Consider the following 14,273-nt stretch of genomic DNA (forward strand, 5'->3'; position numbering starts at 1 on the left):
GACTGCTGTTTTGATATAACTGACTGCTCTTTTGCATAACCGACTGCTTTGTTGATATAACTGACTGCTGTTTTGATATAACTGACTGTTTTGCTATATCTGACTGCAGTTTTGATATAACTGACTGCTGCTTTGCATAACTTACTGCTGTTATGATATAACTGACTGCTGTGTTGGTATATCTCACTGCTTTTTTGATATAACTGACTGCTGTTTTGCTATATCTGACTGCTGTTTTGATATAACTGACTGCTGTTTTGATTTAACTGACTGCTGTTTTGCTATATCTGACTGCTGTTTTGATATAATTGACTGCTGTTTTGCATAACTGACTGCTGTTTTGATATAATTGACTGTTGTTTCGCTATATCTGACTGTTGTTTTGATATAACTGTCTGTTGTTTTGCATAACTGACTGCTGTTTTGATATACTCAATTCATACTGACAGACGGAGCCTAAGAGTGGCAGAGCACAAATGGAGAAAAGCAAACTCCCAGAGGACCTTCTCAACTTCCAATCTCTTCTTTCCACTTTCTCCTCCTCCCTTTCTGCTGTTAAAGCTGCCTTCTATCACTCTAAAACCCTATCCTCTGCCTCTAATCCTAAAACTCTTTGAAACCTTCTCTACATGTCTTCAACCTCTTCCTCCCTTCTCCCCGATGACTTCGCTAACTTCTTTGACAAGAAGGTAAATTACATCAGATTCTCCTTCTCTCACCACCTGGTTAGTGCTCCATGCACTAGCCCACCCTCTGCATCCTCCCTCACCTCTCCATGTCCCACCCTATCCCACCTCGCTCCCTTCTCCCCCGACAAGGTCCTCAACCTCATCACATCCAGTCGCCCCACCACATGCTCCCTTGACTCGGTCCCCTCCCCTCTTCTTCAGTACAGCGCCTGAACTCCTTCCCTTTCTAACCCACGTCATCAACACCTCCCTCCTGGCAGGATGCATTCCATCTGCCTTCAAGACTGCTAAAGTCACCCCCTTCTCAACAAACCATCACTTAACCCCTCTGATGTCAAAAACTACAGACCAGTTTCTCTTCCACCCTTTCTATCCAAAACTCTCGAACGTGCTGTCTTTAACCAACTTTCTTTATACCTCCACCAGAACAGCCTCCTGGACCCCAACCAGTCTGGGTTCAAGGTGGGTCACTCGACAGAGACAGCCCTCCTTACAGTGACAGAATCGGTGCACTCTGCGAGAGCAAACTCTCTCTCCTCTGTCCTGATACTCCTGGACCTGTCAGCTGCGTTCGACACAGTGAACCACCAGATCCTCCTCTCTACCCTCAAGCGGCTGGGTGTCACAGGCTCTGCACTCTCAATGTTTGCATCCTACCTGACGGGTCGCTCCTACCAGGTGACATGGAGGGGATCTGTGTCCGAGCCTCGCAGACTGACTACAGGCGTTCCACAAGGTTCAGTTCTGGGTCCTCTCCTTTTCTCCCTGTACACGACATCCCTGGGTTCTGTTATTCGCTCATGTGACTTCTTTTACCATTGTTATGCCGATGACACCCAGCTGATCTTGTCCTTTCCTCCCTCTGACACACAAGTAGAGACACACATTACAGCATACTTGACTGACATCTCGGAGTGGATGGCGACACACCACCTGAAGCTCAATCTGGACAAGACAGAGCTGATGTTCCTCCCGGGGAAAGGTTGCCTGCACCGAGACTTGGCCATCACCATTGACAACACCGTGGTGACGCCAGCTCGGACTGTGAGGAATCTGGGTGTGATCCCGGATGACCAACTGCTGTTTGCTGCAAACGTTGAATCGGTTGCGCACTCCTGCAGATTTCTCCTCTATAACATCAGGAGGATTCACCCATTCCTCACCGGCGAGACAGCACAGGTGCTCATCCAGGCCCTGGTCATCTCCTGGCTGGACTACGGCAACTCCCTCCTTGCTGGTGCCCCAGCGTCAGCCATCAGACCTCTGGAGCTTGTTCAGAAATCTGCAGCTGTTCTGGTGTTCAATCGCCCTAAGCTCTCCCACACAACTCCCCTTCTCATGTCCCTACACTTGCTCCCAGTAGCTGCTCGCATCCAGTAGTAGTTTAAGACTCTGGTGCTAGCCTACAGGGCAGTGAAAGGAACAGCTCCTTCCTATCTCCAAGCCATAGTCAAGCCCTACACCCCCGCCCGACCACTTCGCTCTGCTGCCTCGGGACATCTGGTTACCCCGTCGCTCAGAGGCCCCTGCTGCCGATCGACCTGGTCAGGGCTCTTTTCTGTCCTGGCCCAACAGTGGTGGAATGAACTCCCCACTGACGTCAGGGCAGCGGAGTCGCTGCCCATCTTTCGGTGCAGGTTGAAAATTCACCTCTTCAAGAACTACTACCCTGATACTTGTTCTTAGCACTTATTGTATTCACTCATTTAAAAAATAAAAAAAATCTCTTTCTTGCGCTTTTACTTTAGCACTGGTTTTGCTCTTAGATGCTTGTTTAGAGAGAAGATGCACTTATGACCTCTGACTAGTAGTTCTCCTGATTTCCTATTTTAAACGCACTTATTGTAAGTCGGTTTGGATAAAAGTGTTGGCTAAATTACTCTGTAATGAGTAGAGGTGATGAAGGTGGATGAGTTTAAATACTTGGGGTCAACTGTTCAAAGTGGGTGGAGAAGACTGTCAGGAGTGATTTGCGACAGAAAAAGTATCAGTAAGAGTTAAAGGGGAGGTATACAAGATGGTCGTGAGATCAGCTATGTTGTATGGTTTGGAGACAGTGGCACTGATGAAAAGACAGGAGGCAGAGCTGGAGGTGGCAGAGTTGAGGATGCTAAGATTTTCTTTGGGAGTGACAACAAAGGACAGAATTAGGAACGAGAATACTAGAGGGACAGCTCAGGTTGGACGGTTTTCAGACAACACAAGAGGCAAGATTGAGATGGTTTGGACATATGTGCAGGTGAGCTGCTGGATATATTGGGAGAAGGACGCTGAATATGGAACTGCCAGGCAAGAGGAAAAGAGGAAGGCCAAAGAGGAGGTTTATGGATGTGGTGAGGGAGGACAGGAAGGTACCTGGCATGACAGAGACAGATGCAGAGGAAAGGAAGAGATGGAAACGTATGATCCACTGGCAACCCATAATGGGAGCAGCCAAAAGTGGTGGTGGTAGTAGTAGTAGATAGTTAATTACAGTGAATTTTAAGTCAGTGTCAGTGAGGATAAGGTTTATTGTATCTAGTATAAAACTTTTACATCAAATCTCAAGCTACAGATGCAATGGGTTGAGTGTACCTCATCTACCTAATGGCTAATGATAAGTTAACAGTTAATGGCTCATTCAAGGCTGCACCTACACACTATGGAATCACTGCTGTTGCGTGCTCCTATTTTTAAAAAAGATGGCCCCTGGTTTTTAGTCAGTGGGATCCAAAAATTACCCCCCCCCATAAACCATGTACATTTCTCAGTGTTTCATTTCCTTATTCTTTCATGTAATTTCTGTTTCTATAGATTCACTGATGAAGGTGTCTGTCCAACAACTTATTTTTGAAGCACTGAAGTGGTTTTTGAAACTTGGATTTAGTCATTATATTATATATATAATATTATATATTGACGTAAGATTTTACATAGTACGTCATGATTGTTAGTAACTGTGTCCACTGTCTTAATGGTATTGGACCTGGTGTTATAGCGATTATGCTACCATGATTTTAGTGATTGGCCTACACTGTCTTTGTTGCTGCCATGTGTACACTTATTAAAAAAGGGCTTTCATGAATTGGTTGATTTAGATTTGGGTTCAGTGGCTCATCTGTATTGTCCTTTGTTTTCAGTGAGCAAAAACAGTACAGCTTCATTATCTTTACATACAGTCATTGTTTTTTCTAAAGTAGATTGTAATATGGATTGACACTGTAAAATCTGTCCTGATGGACTTGATTACCTTTCACATGTACAGAGTCAGTTTGTGCCGAGTTTTGTCATGAGAAATGTCATCTCTTAATGACTTTATACTTACGAAGGACAGTAAACTTGCTTCCCCTTTTTTTTCCCTTTTTTCGTCCCTTGTTCTTTGGCAGTTCCTCCATCTATACAAACAAAGAGGACGAGGAGAAGGATGGCCAGTTTTCTCAAGTTCATCTCGAATTGAGTCAGCCTATTTGCCTGCATAAAAAAACAGAGAAAAAAGAAGAGAAAAACCTTAAATCACAATTGCTTAGAGTCACGAAACCCTAGACCATTTTAGTGAGTTTGCTGAGATCTACAGGTTAAAAACCACGTAAAGGTAAAAAACATGGCAGGGTGATGTTAGCACTCTGTGACATTAGCATAGCAGTATAAACACAGCTGCAGCTAATATCATTAGTATTGGCTCTTTTTGATTTATCAGCATTTATAGACAGACACACAACACTAAAAATTGTCAATAGTAAGGTCAATGCTGGTTTATCCAACAAATCCATTATTAGTGGGCTAGCTGGAAGCTAGCACTTATGTTCTTCCCACTATTTATTATCTTCTTCTTTATTCTCTACATTTCTTTGGACTATTTCTGTATAGTTTCAGCTACAGAAACCACTCGTATATCAAAATGTTCAGCTCTTAAAAGACATGTGTGCTTACATTCAACTTTCTTAGAACGTTTATAATTTTTAAAATATCCAGCTTTTTTCAGCAAATTATTATGATGGAAATGAATGGGCGGAATGTTCAAATCCTCTTCAAAGATAATCCACTTCGAACTTTAACTACTTCCGCATACTTGCCAGCCACCATTCCCAAGTACCCTGGCTCTGTCGAATGACAGAAGCTAAGCAGGTGTGGGCTTGGCTAGTGCTTGGATGGGAGACCTCCTAGGAAAATAAGTTGCTGCTGGACGTGGTGTAGGTGGGCCAGTAGGGGGCAGTATTCCCTCTGGTCCTAGTACAAACACGGTAATGTGCCCACCCTCACTCCCCTTTCGACCATGACGTCACCTCGGGACTAGTGTTCAATCAGCCAGTGAGCAAGTCACACCAGTCATACTTGCATACAGTGAGGAACTTAAATTTTCAATGCAAACCTTTATGGATTTACACTCTATGCTGTTGAAATGAAAGTGGACAGAAGTCAACAAGCTGGATGGGTATGTGCTATGCAATATCAGCAAGACTGATAGCTAAGTTAATGTGCAGACCAGTGGCTAACAGTTAGCTAGGCATGGTAGCCAGTGCAGGCTAGCAGCAGTATTTGGTAATTCTCTATTCAGAGATCACGTTTACATGCACAACAATATTTTCTTATTAACAGCAATTTGGAAATATTCAGGTCGCGAATCATCAAGTAAACGTCAAACGGCAAGCTCATGAAGTTATAGTTCGAAGTTAGCAAACATTTCCTTCCCTCATTAGGCCAGCATCTCGGGTGGAGCGCTAACTTTGGCTTGCTAAAATTGGCTGACAAATGTTTGATCTCATGCTAACTCAATATCGTCTATTGTCTTGTAGTTAGCTATGACACAAAGGGATGTTGAGGAGTGTGATGGAAAGTTTTCCAGTTGTTGACTGATTAAATTTCATGGCGGTGCACAGAATGATATCACACAGGCTCAATCTGGTGCTACACATTTAATTAGTCTCTGCAAAATGAGTCTCTGCAAAATGCAAGAATGTGTATTTCGATTCCCGATCACTACACAGTGTTTTCTGCTTCCATCTTGGACAGAGAATCTAATTTTCTGACGAACTCAAGATAAACTAGAAAAATGCTTTTCCACAGAAAAAGCATGTGAATGCTGAGCTGCTCAAAGAAATCGCGAAAGCATTGCTGAAAATGGATAAATAGGAAAAGTCAGAAAGTCACTAGCCTACCTGAAATACCTGGAAACTGAAATGTGAAATGGCGGAATATTTTAAAAGTTTTAAAGGTATAAAAAACTGAAAAATTTGCCATAATGTGCTAAATACATAAATAGTTTGATTGTTGGAAACTGAAATGTGTGTAGAATGAGAGGAGGGGTTGAATGAGAGGAGGGGTAGTGATGAAGACAAAGAGTGACGAAGAGGAAGGGTAGTGATGAAGATGAAGAGTAGCGATGAAGAGGAAGGGTAGTGATGAAGACGAAGAGTAGTGATGAAAAGGAAGGGTAGGAAGGAGGGTAAGAAGGTTGTAGGAAGGTAGGATAGCAGGGAGGTTGTAGGAAGGAAGGTAAGGTTGTGGGAAGGAAGGTAGGAAGGTTGTAGGAAGAAAGGTAGGAAGCAAGGTAGGAAGGTTGTAGGAAGGATGGTAGGAAGCAAGGCAGGAAGGTTGTAAGAAGGAAGGAAGTTAGGTAGGAAGGAAGGTAGGAAGATTGTAGGAAGGTAGGAAGGCAGGAAGGTTGTGGGAAGGAAGGTAGGAAGGAAGGTAAGAAGGATGTAGGAAGGAAGGTAGTAAGGTTGTAGGAAGGTAGGAAAGACAGTAGGAAGCAAGGTAGGAAGGTTGAAGGAAGGAAGGAAGGTAGGTAGGAAGGAAGGTAGGAAGGTTGAAGAGGGAGGAAGAGCAGTTAAGAAGTGGCAGAAGCTGATCAAATCTACCAGGTGTTGACAGTTGACAGTAATCAGGCTGGCAGTTTAGTTTCAAATTGACATGTGACGTCACAATAGGACTGGACATTCTAACAGGCAAAGTGTATGGCAGAATTGCTAAACTTTAGGGCTGAATTGTTAAAAAACTATAAAATATTTTAAAAATCTGAATATGATTCTGAAAGAGCTGGATGTCCTGAACTGTTTAAGCTTTAAATGGGGTTCTAGCTCAAAAAATGAAGGAGGAGATACAGTTCAAAGGTGATGAGGGTTTCAACCTTTCCCCATAGACTTCCATTGTTTTGAAAAAGTAGAAAAAGCTTAATATGTCTAAAAGTATAAACGATTTCAAAAAACCGAAATGTGAGCCTTAATGGGCTTAAAGAGATGAACATTTTGATACCTGAATGGTTTCAGTGGCTAAAAGTATGAAGGAGTAAAAGAGGTGGAAAGGTTGCAAAAGTCCCCCATTGACTCCCATTCAAAAAATGGCTGAAAAAAGTTGAATATTTCAAAAAAGTTCAAAAGGTATGAAAAATCTGAAAGGGGAGCACTGATGTCCTTAATGAGTGGAACATTTTGATAGTTGAATGGTTTCAGTAGCTAAAAGTATGAAGGAGCTTCAAAGTGTCAAAAAATGGGCGGAAGAAAAATAAATAAATAAATAACTGCAAAGCAAACAAAATATCACAAATGCACAAAAATAAAATAACTACCCCACCTCTCACACTCCGAGATATTTGAGTCAGTTATTTCGAGGGTAATATGTCTCATACATCTCTCTTCAAATCATCTTCACACGGTATACCACCACGTTTCTCCGCAAACACTATTAAACGGTCACAGGAAATACTAATGCGAGCAGCGCGGGAGGCTCATTGTTCAGACTCCCGCTCCGCGCTCCGGCCGCTGCCATGGCAGCCATGAACATCGCATTAGCTGCTACTAGCTAGCTAAGCACACACAGGCAAAACGGTCGCAAATACACACACACACACACAAACACAGAGACCAACACAGTGCTACTACACATTTCCCTAACCCACCACACCCAAATACCTTCACCAGCTTACCTGCGAAATGCAACAATGTGTATTTAGATTCCCGATCACTACGCAGCGTTTTCTGCTTCCATCTTGGACACAGAATCTCGTTTTCTGACGAACTCACGCGAGACTTCCCTTTGACATTCCCTGTACTCACGCTGCTCGCGTAGCCATACTGCCACCTACTGGCTAGTTACTGGTTTTCCTGCCCAACTGCCCCTTTTCATCTACATGACACTTTTACACGACTTATGACTAACCTTGTACCTTCAGTTTTAACTAGAATGACTTTTCTTTTGCCCATAACCACATAGGAAACTTAACAAAAACTCTTAATTTGCATTACATATAAGCAATTAGAAATTATTCTGTTTCATGACCTACGACTTATTGTGCTACATATAGATTTCATTGAGTGACACCATTGGTATGTGCCTGATATTTATCTGAACCGCGGAAACTTACAATAACTAATAATATTTGGAAAAATGATTACCATGTATGCCTGAATATTTCATTACATGTGATCATGTAAACATCTTCATTCAAATACGCCCTTAACCTGAATCTACATCTGTGTCGTCCTCCCCACTGACGCTAACAAGCCCCGCCCCCACTGCCACAACATCTTAATGGCAGTTTAATTTGCATGTTAACATATTCACTGGATAGCCCGGTCTGAAATTGAACCAGCCGCCTACCCAAGGTTTTTGTTAAAGCACAGCCATGAATGTTAACCATTCCAAATGGGACACGTGGAACAGTGTGATCGCAACCCCGATAGCATCTCGACGTGGGCCGCTTCAGGCAATGATGCGGCACTGATGGTCTTCTTCTGGCCCTGACAAAATGGATGTGAATCTGAAGTGGCTCACATGTATAATAGCAAATATGGCCCAAAAATGCCAAATCAAATGTGGGTCTTTTTTGGCAAAGATGCGGTGCTCTTGGCAACATATAATTTGGAAGTGACCCTGAAGTTGCCCGTGTGCTAAATGGTGATTAGGGCTCAAATATCACAAAACAAATATGGGCCACCTTTTGTGGCACATGCGGCATTGCTATGGCTTGGTTCTGGCCCAGATCTGCCAAACAGGAGCTGACAGCCCAAGTGCCATCATTCCACGTGATATGTGGGCTGGATGAAGTGTCGGTGTGGGATGGGTGCAGGCCACAGCAATTTTGCTATCTGGGAAGCATAAATAGGTTAGGAGAGTCAAGTCAAGTCAGTTTTATTTGTATAGCCAAATATCACAAATTACAAATTTGCCTCAAAAGGTTTTACAGCAACACAATATCCTGTTCCTTAGACCCTCGCATTGGATAAGTAACAACTCCCTAAAAAAACATCTAACAGGTGGAAAAAACAGGAAGAAACCTCAGGGAGAGCAACAAAGGAGACAGATCTCTCTCCCAAGTTGCACAACGTGACATGGATGTTGAGTTTACACAATTTACACAAAACAACATTGAAAGAGGATAACACAATTATAATGGAATTATACAATACTATATGAAGCATGTGGACGGCACAGTGGCGCAGTGGTTAGCACGGTCAGCAAGAAGGTCTTGGGTTCGAGCCCCAGGGTAGTCCAACGTTGGAGGTCGTCCCGGGTCGTCCTCTGTGTGGAGTTTGCATGTTCTCCCTGTCTCTGCCTGGGTTTCCTCCGGGGCTTCAGTTTCCTCCCACAGTCCATGTAGGTCAGGTGAATTGCCGAACTAAATTTTCCCTAGGAATGAATGTGTGTGTGTGTGTGTGTGTGTGTGTGTGTGTGTGTGTGTGTGTGTGTGTGTGTGTGTGTGTGTGTGTGTGTGTGTGTGTGTGTGTCTGTGGGCGGGCCCAGTGATGGCCTGGCAGGCCCAGTGATGGCCTGGCAGCCTGTCCAGTGTGTCTCCCCGCCTGCCGCCCAATGACTGCTGAACCCTGACAGCAGGATAAGTGGTTAAGATAATGGATGGATGGATGAAGCGTGTGATGAGGAGGATGCCAAGCACCCACCTGACACATGGTCACTTGTCACCGCTTTGTTTTTTAAGTGCTGTCCCTTTCACATTGTTCGTCAGGTACAACATAGTTCTTTTCAGCGGCATTGATGACTTTTCATGCAAGGTGAGAGTTCCCTTCAGTTTTAAATTATGAGCAGTTAAATCTTAACACAATCACTGGACTTAACACAATCACTGACAACATACACTGCTGTAGCTCAGACAAAAGCCTTATCTCCACCAGACATGAACATCAACTAGGATGGCTGCAGCCACACATTTGTGGTTCATTTGTTTTAATGCTGGGTTGGTGAGTTACCAGAGCTGGGGTGCTGCTGCTGGTTGCTCTGCTGGAGGACATCTTGTTTTAATGTTGGGTTGGTGAGTGACCTGTGCTGGGGTGCTGCTGGTTGCTCTTCGGGAGGACATCTTGTTTTAATGTTGGGTTGTTGAGTTACCAGAGCTGGGGTGCTGCTGCTGGTTGCTCTGCTGGAGGGCATCTTGTTTTAATATTGAGTTGTTGAGTTACCAGAGCTGGGGTGCTGCTGCTGGTTGCTCTGCTGGAGGGCATCTTGTTTTAATGTTGAGTTGTTGAGTTACCAGGGCTGGGGTGCTGCTGCTTGCTGGTTGCTCTGCTGGAGGAAATCTTGTTTTAATGTTCAGTTGTTGAGTTACCAGGGCTGGGGTGCTGGAAAGAAAGGAACCACCACCCCATTCTGCCACTCCACTGTTCCAAAAAAAATCTCTTTCTTGCGCTTTTACTTTAGCATTGCTGGTTTTGCTCTTAGATGCTTGTTTAGATGCACTTATGACCTCTGATGACTAGTAGTTCTCCTGATCTCCTACGTTAAATGATGCACTTATTGTAAGTCACTTTGGATAAAAGCGTCAGCTAAATGACTGTAATGTCATTTCATGTCATGTGTTGTGTTATGATAAGATGTATTGGATTATAATAAGATGTATTGGATTATAATAAGATGTATTGGGTGATGATAAGATGTATTAGGTTATAATTGCATTACATTACAGTCATTTAGCCGACGCTTATATCCAAACCGACTTACAATAAGTGTATCATTTAACATAGGAAATCAGGGGAACTACTAGCCATCAGACATCATAAGTGCATCTAAACAAGCATCTAAGAGCAAAACCAGCAATGCTAAAGTAAAAGCGCAAGAAAGAGATTTTTTTTGTTTAAGTGAGTGAATACAATAAGTGTTAAGAACAAGTAAGAGGGTAGTAGTTCTTGAAGAGGTGAGTTTTCAACCTGTGCCGAAAGGTGGGCAGCGATTCCGCTGTCCTGACATCAGTGGGGAGTTCAGTCCACCACTGTGGGGCCAGGACAGAAAAGAGCCGTGACCGGGTCGATCGGCAGCAGGGGCCTCTGAGTGACAGGGCAACTAGGCGTCCCAAGGCAGTAGAGCGAAGTAGTCAGGCGGGGCTGTAGGGCTTGACCATGGCCAGGAGATAGGAAGGAGCTGTTTCTTTCACTGCCCTGTAGACTAGCACCAGAGTCTTAAACTGGATGCGAGCAGCTACTGGGAGCCAGTGTAGGGACATGAGAAGGGGAGTTGTGTGGGAGAACTTAAGGCGATTGAACACCAGAACAGCTGCAGCTTTCTGAACAAGCTCCAGAGGTCTGATGGCCGATGCTAGGGCACCAGCATGGAGGGAGTTGCCGTAGCCCAGCCGGGAGATGACCAGATCCTTGATGAGCACCTGTGCCATCTCGTCGATGAGGAATGGGCAAATCCTCCTGATGTTATAGAGGAGAAATCTGCAGGAGTGAACAACCGATGCAACGTTTGCAGCAAACGACAGTTGGTCGTCCAGGATCACACCCAGATTCCTTGCAGTCCGAGTTGGCATCACCACGGTGTTGTCAATGATTTTGGCCAGGTCTCAATGCGGGCAACCTTTCCCCGGGAGTAACATCAGCTCTGTCTTGTCCAGCTTGACCTTCAGGAGGTGTGTCGCCATCCACTCCGAGATGTCAGTCAAGCACGCAGCAATGCGTGCCTCTACTTGTGTGTCAGAGGGAGGAAAGGACAAGATCAGCTGGGTGTCATCAGCATAACAATGGTAAGAGAAGTCATGCGAGCGAAAAACAGAACCCAGGGTTGTCGTGTACAGGGAGAAAAGGAGAGGACCCAGAACCGAACCCTGTGGAACGCCTGTAGTCAGTCTGCGAGGCTCTGACACAGATCCCCTCCATGTCACCTGGTAGGAGCAACCCGTCAGGTAGGATGCAAACATTGAGAGTGCAGAGCCTGTGACACCCAACCCCTCGAGGGTAGAGAGGAGGATCTGGTGGTTCACTGTGTCGAACACAGCTGACAGGTCCAGGAGTATCAGGACAGAGGAGAGAGAGCTTGCCCTCGCAGCGATTCTGTCACTGCAAGGAGGGCTGTCTCTGTTGAGTGACCCACCCTGAACCCAGACTGGTTGGGGTCCAGTAGGTTGTTCTGATGGAGGTACAAAGAAAGTTTGTTAAAGACAGCATGTTCAAGAGTTTTGGATAGAAAGGGTAGAAGGGAAACTGGTCTGTAGTTTTTGACGTCAGAGGGGTTAAGTGATGGTTTGTTGAGAAGGGGGGTGACTCTAGTAGTCTTGAAGGCAGATGGAAAGCATCCTGCCTGGAGGGAGGTGTTGATGAGGTGGGTTAGAAAGGGAAGGAGTTCAGGTGCTATAGACTAAAGTTGAGGGGAGGGGACTGCGTCAAGGGAGCTTGTGGTGGGGCGACTGGATGTGATGAGGTTGAGGACCTCGTCGGGGGAGAGGGGAGCGAGGTGGGATAGGGTGGGATGTGGAGAGGTGAGGAAGGGTGCAGAGGGTGGGATAGTGCAAGCAGCACTAACTGGGTGGTGAGAAAAGGAGGATCTGATGTCGTTAAAAAGTTAATGAAGTCATCAGGGAAAAGGGAGGAAGTAGGAGGAGGTGGTGGGGGTTGAAGAAGTGTACGGAAGGTTTCAAAGAGTTTCTTAGGATTAGAGGCAGAGGATAGGATTTTAGAGTGATAGAAGGTAGCTTTAGCAGCAGAAAGGGAGGAGGAGAAAGTGAAAAGAAGAGATTGGAAGTTGAGAAGGAGAAGCTGATAGTTTGCCTTTTCTTCATTTGCGCTCTGCCACTCTCAGTCTCCGTCTGTCAGTACGTACTGAGTCAGTCAGCCAAGGGGCAGGTGGAGTTGGGCGTGCAGGCCTGGAGGTGAGGGGACAGAGATTGTCCAGAGAAGAGGAGAGGGTAGAGAGAAGAAGATCAGTAGCAGTGTCAGAGGGTAGGAGAGAGAAAGATTCAGGTGTAGGGAGGATAGCAGTAACAGAGGAAGAAAGATCAGTGGCGGAGAGAGAGCAGAGGTGTGTACGGGTGGAAACCATGTGGTTAGGGGAAGGGGCTGAGGGGGGAGAGAAGAGGGAGAGAGAGAGTAGGATATAAAATAGTGGTCAGAGAGCTGGAGGGGAGTAACAGAGAGATTGGAAATAGGACAGTGTCTAGTAAAGATAAGGTCCAGCTGGTTGCCAGACTTGTAGGTAGGAGGAGAGGGTCAGAGGTGAAGGTCAAAGGAGGAGAGGAAAGACAGAAGAGGATCTAGCTTGTTAGTGTGGATGTTGAAGTCACCGAGAAGGGTAAGCGCAGAGTCATCAACAGGGAAGTGCGAGACAAGTGTGTCAAGCTCCTCCAGAAACTCACCAAGGGGGCATGGTGGGCGGTACACAAACACAATGGTGAGTTTAACTGGATAGGAGACAGTAACAGCATGAAATTCAAAAGAGGGCGGAGAAAATTGTGGAATGGAAACAAGAGAGTATTTCTATTTCAGGGAGATTAGCAGGCCGGTACCACCACCTCGCCTCCCAGCTCTGGGATTGTCAGAAAAAGAGTACAATCAGACAGAGCTGCGGGTGTGGTAGGGTTTTCTGGCGTGATCCAGGTCTCAGTTAGAGCAAGAAAGTTGAGGGAGAGCAAGGATGCGTAGCCTGAGATAAACTCAGCTTTCAGCACCGCAGACTGGCAATTCCAGAGCCCTACCATCACCACTTGCTCAACGTGAGTGGAGAGAGTGGGATAGATGAGATTGGTAGGGTCTCAGCGCCTAGGAGTGACCCAACGTCTATGCCAGCCCCAGGAAGAGGAAAGGACAGGAATGCGAAGGAAACACATAGTCTATACTAGGTACACAAAATACAGATGACTGACCGGACCTAAAAAGAGCAGTCCGTGCTTGACGAAGTCTTGGCTTGAAAAAGTTGCGCTTGCCTTTGTTCACTCTAGCCTTCGTTCAACCTAGACCTGTTTGCCTGACACTTGGAAGCGCTTCCAAGTAGCAGCAGTGATTTAAAGAACACTGATTCCTAATTGTCTGCCAGGAGTGCAGGCCACACCCTGGCCACTTAACACCCAATTGGCCAAAGAGCTAAACTGAAACTAGGTTTATTGCACAGAAACTGGTCACTTATGTAAAACTCTATCAAACATCACACAATAAAATTAAAACTGCTAACAGCAAGTTACCAAGGAATATATTTATAAGGTAAAAGGATAACTAAGTCAAAGCAGCTAGGCAACAAGAAGTATTTAAGTACACACTAGGTGAAAAACAGCTACAGCTAGAATAAGATCCCACTAGTTCCCACCAGGAACCAGCAGCAGATGTATAGAGAAAAGGACTAACAGTCAAGCAGCTGGAATAAGACTAATAGCAACTTATTAAGCAAGAAAGA

The 14,273-nt window shown here is 45.1% G+C and overlaps 1 protein-coding gene across 1 annotated transcript in view; it reads right to left on the reverse strand.

Annotated features, from left to right (window-relative positions):
• Positions 1-4,115, reverse strand: part of glrbb (glycine receptor, beta b) — a 172,648-nt gene extending 168,533 nt beyond the window's left edge. Inside the window, exon 1 of the mRNA XM_056288175.1 lies at positions 3,994-4,115. Coding sequence (XP_056144150.1) covers positions 3,994-4,115 — 122 coding nt within the window. The remainder of the gene's footprint in view (positions 1-3,993) is intronic.
• Positions 4,116-14,273: the final 10,158 nt, after the last annotated feature.

This window comes from Lampris incognitus, chromosome 1, assembly GCF_029633865.1.
Source record: "Lampris incognitus isolate fLamInc1 chromosome 1, fLamInc1.hap2, whole genome shotgun sequence".
Lineage (NCBI taxonomy): Eukaryota > Metazoa > Chordata > Actinopteri > Lampriformes > Lampridae > Lampris > Lampris incognitus.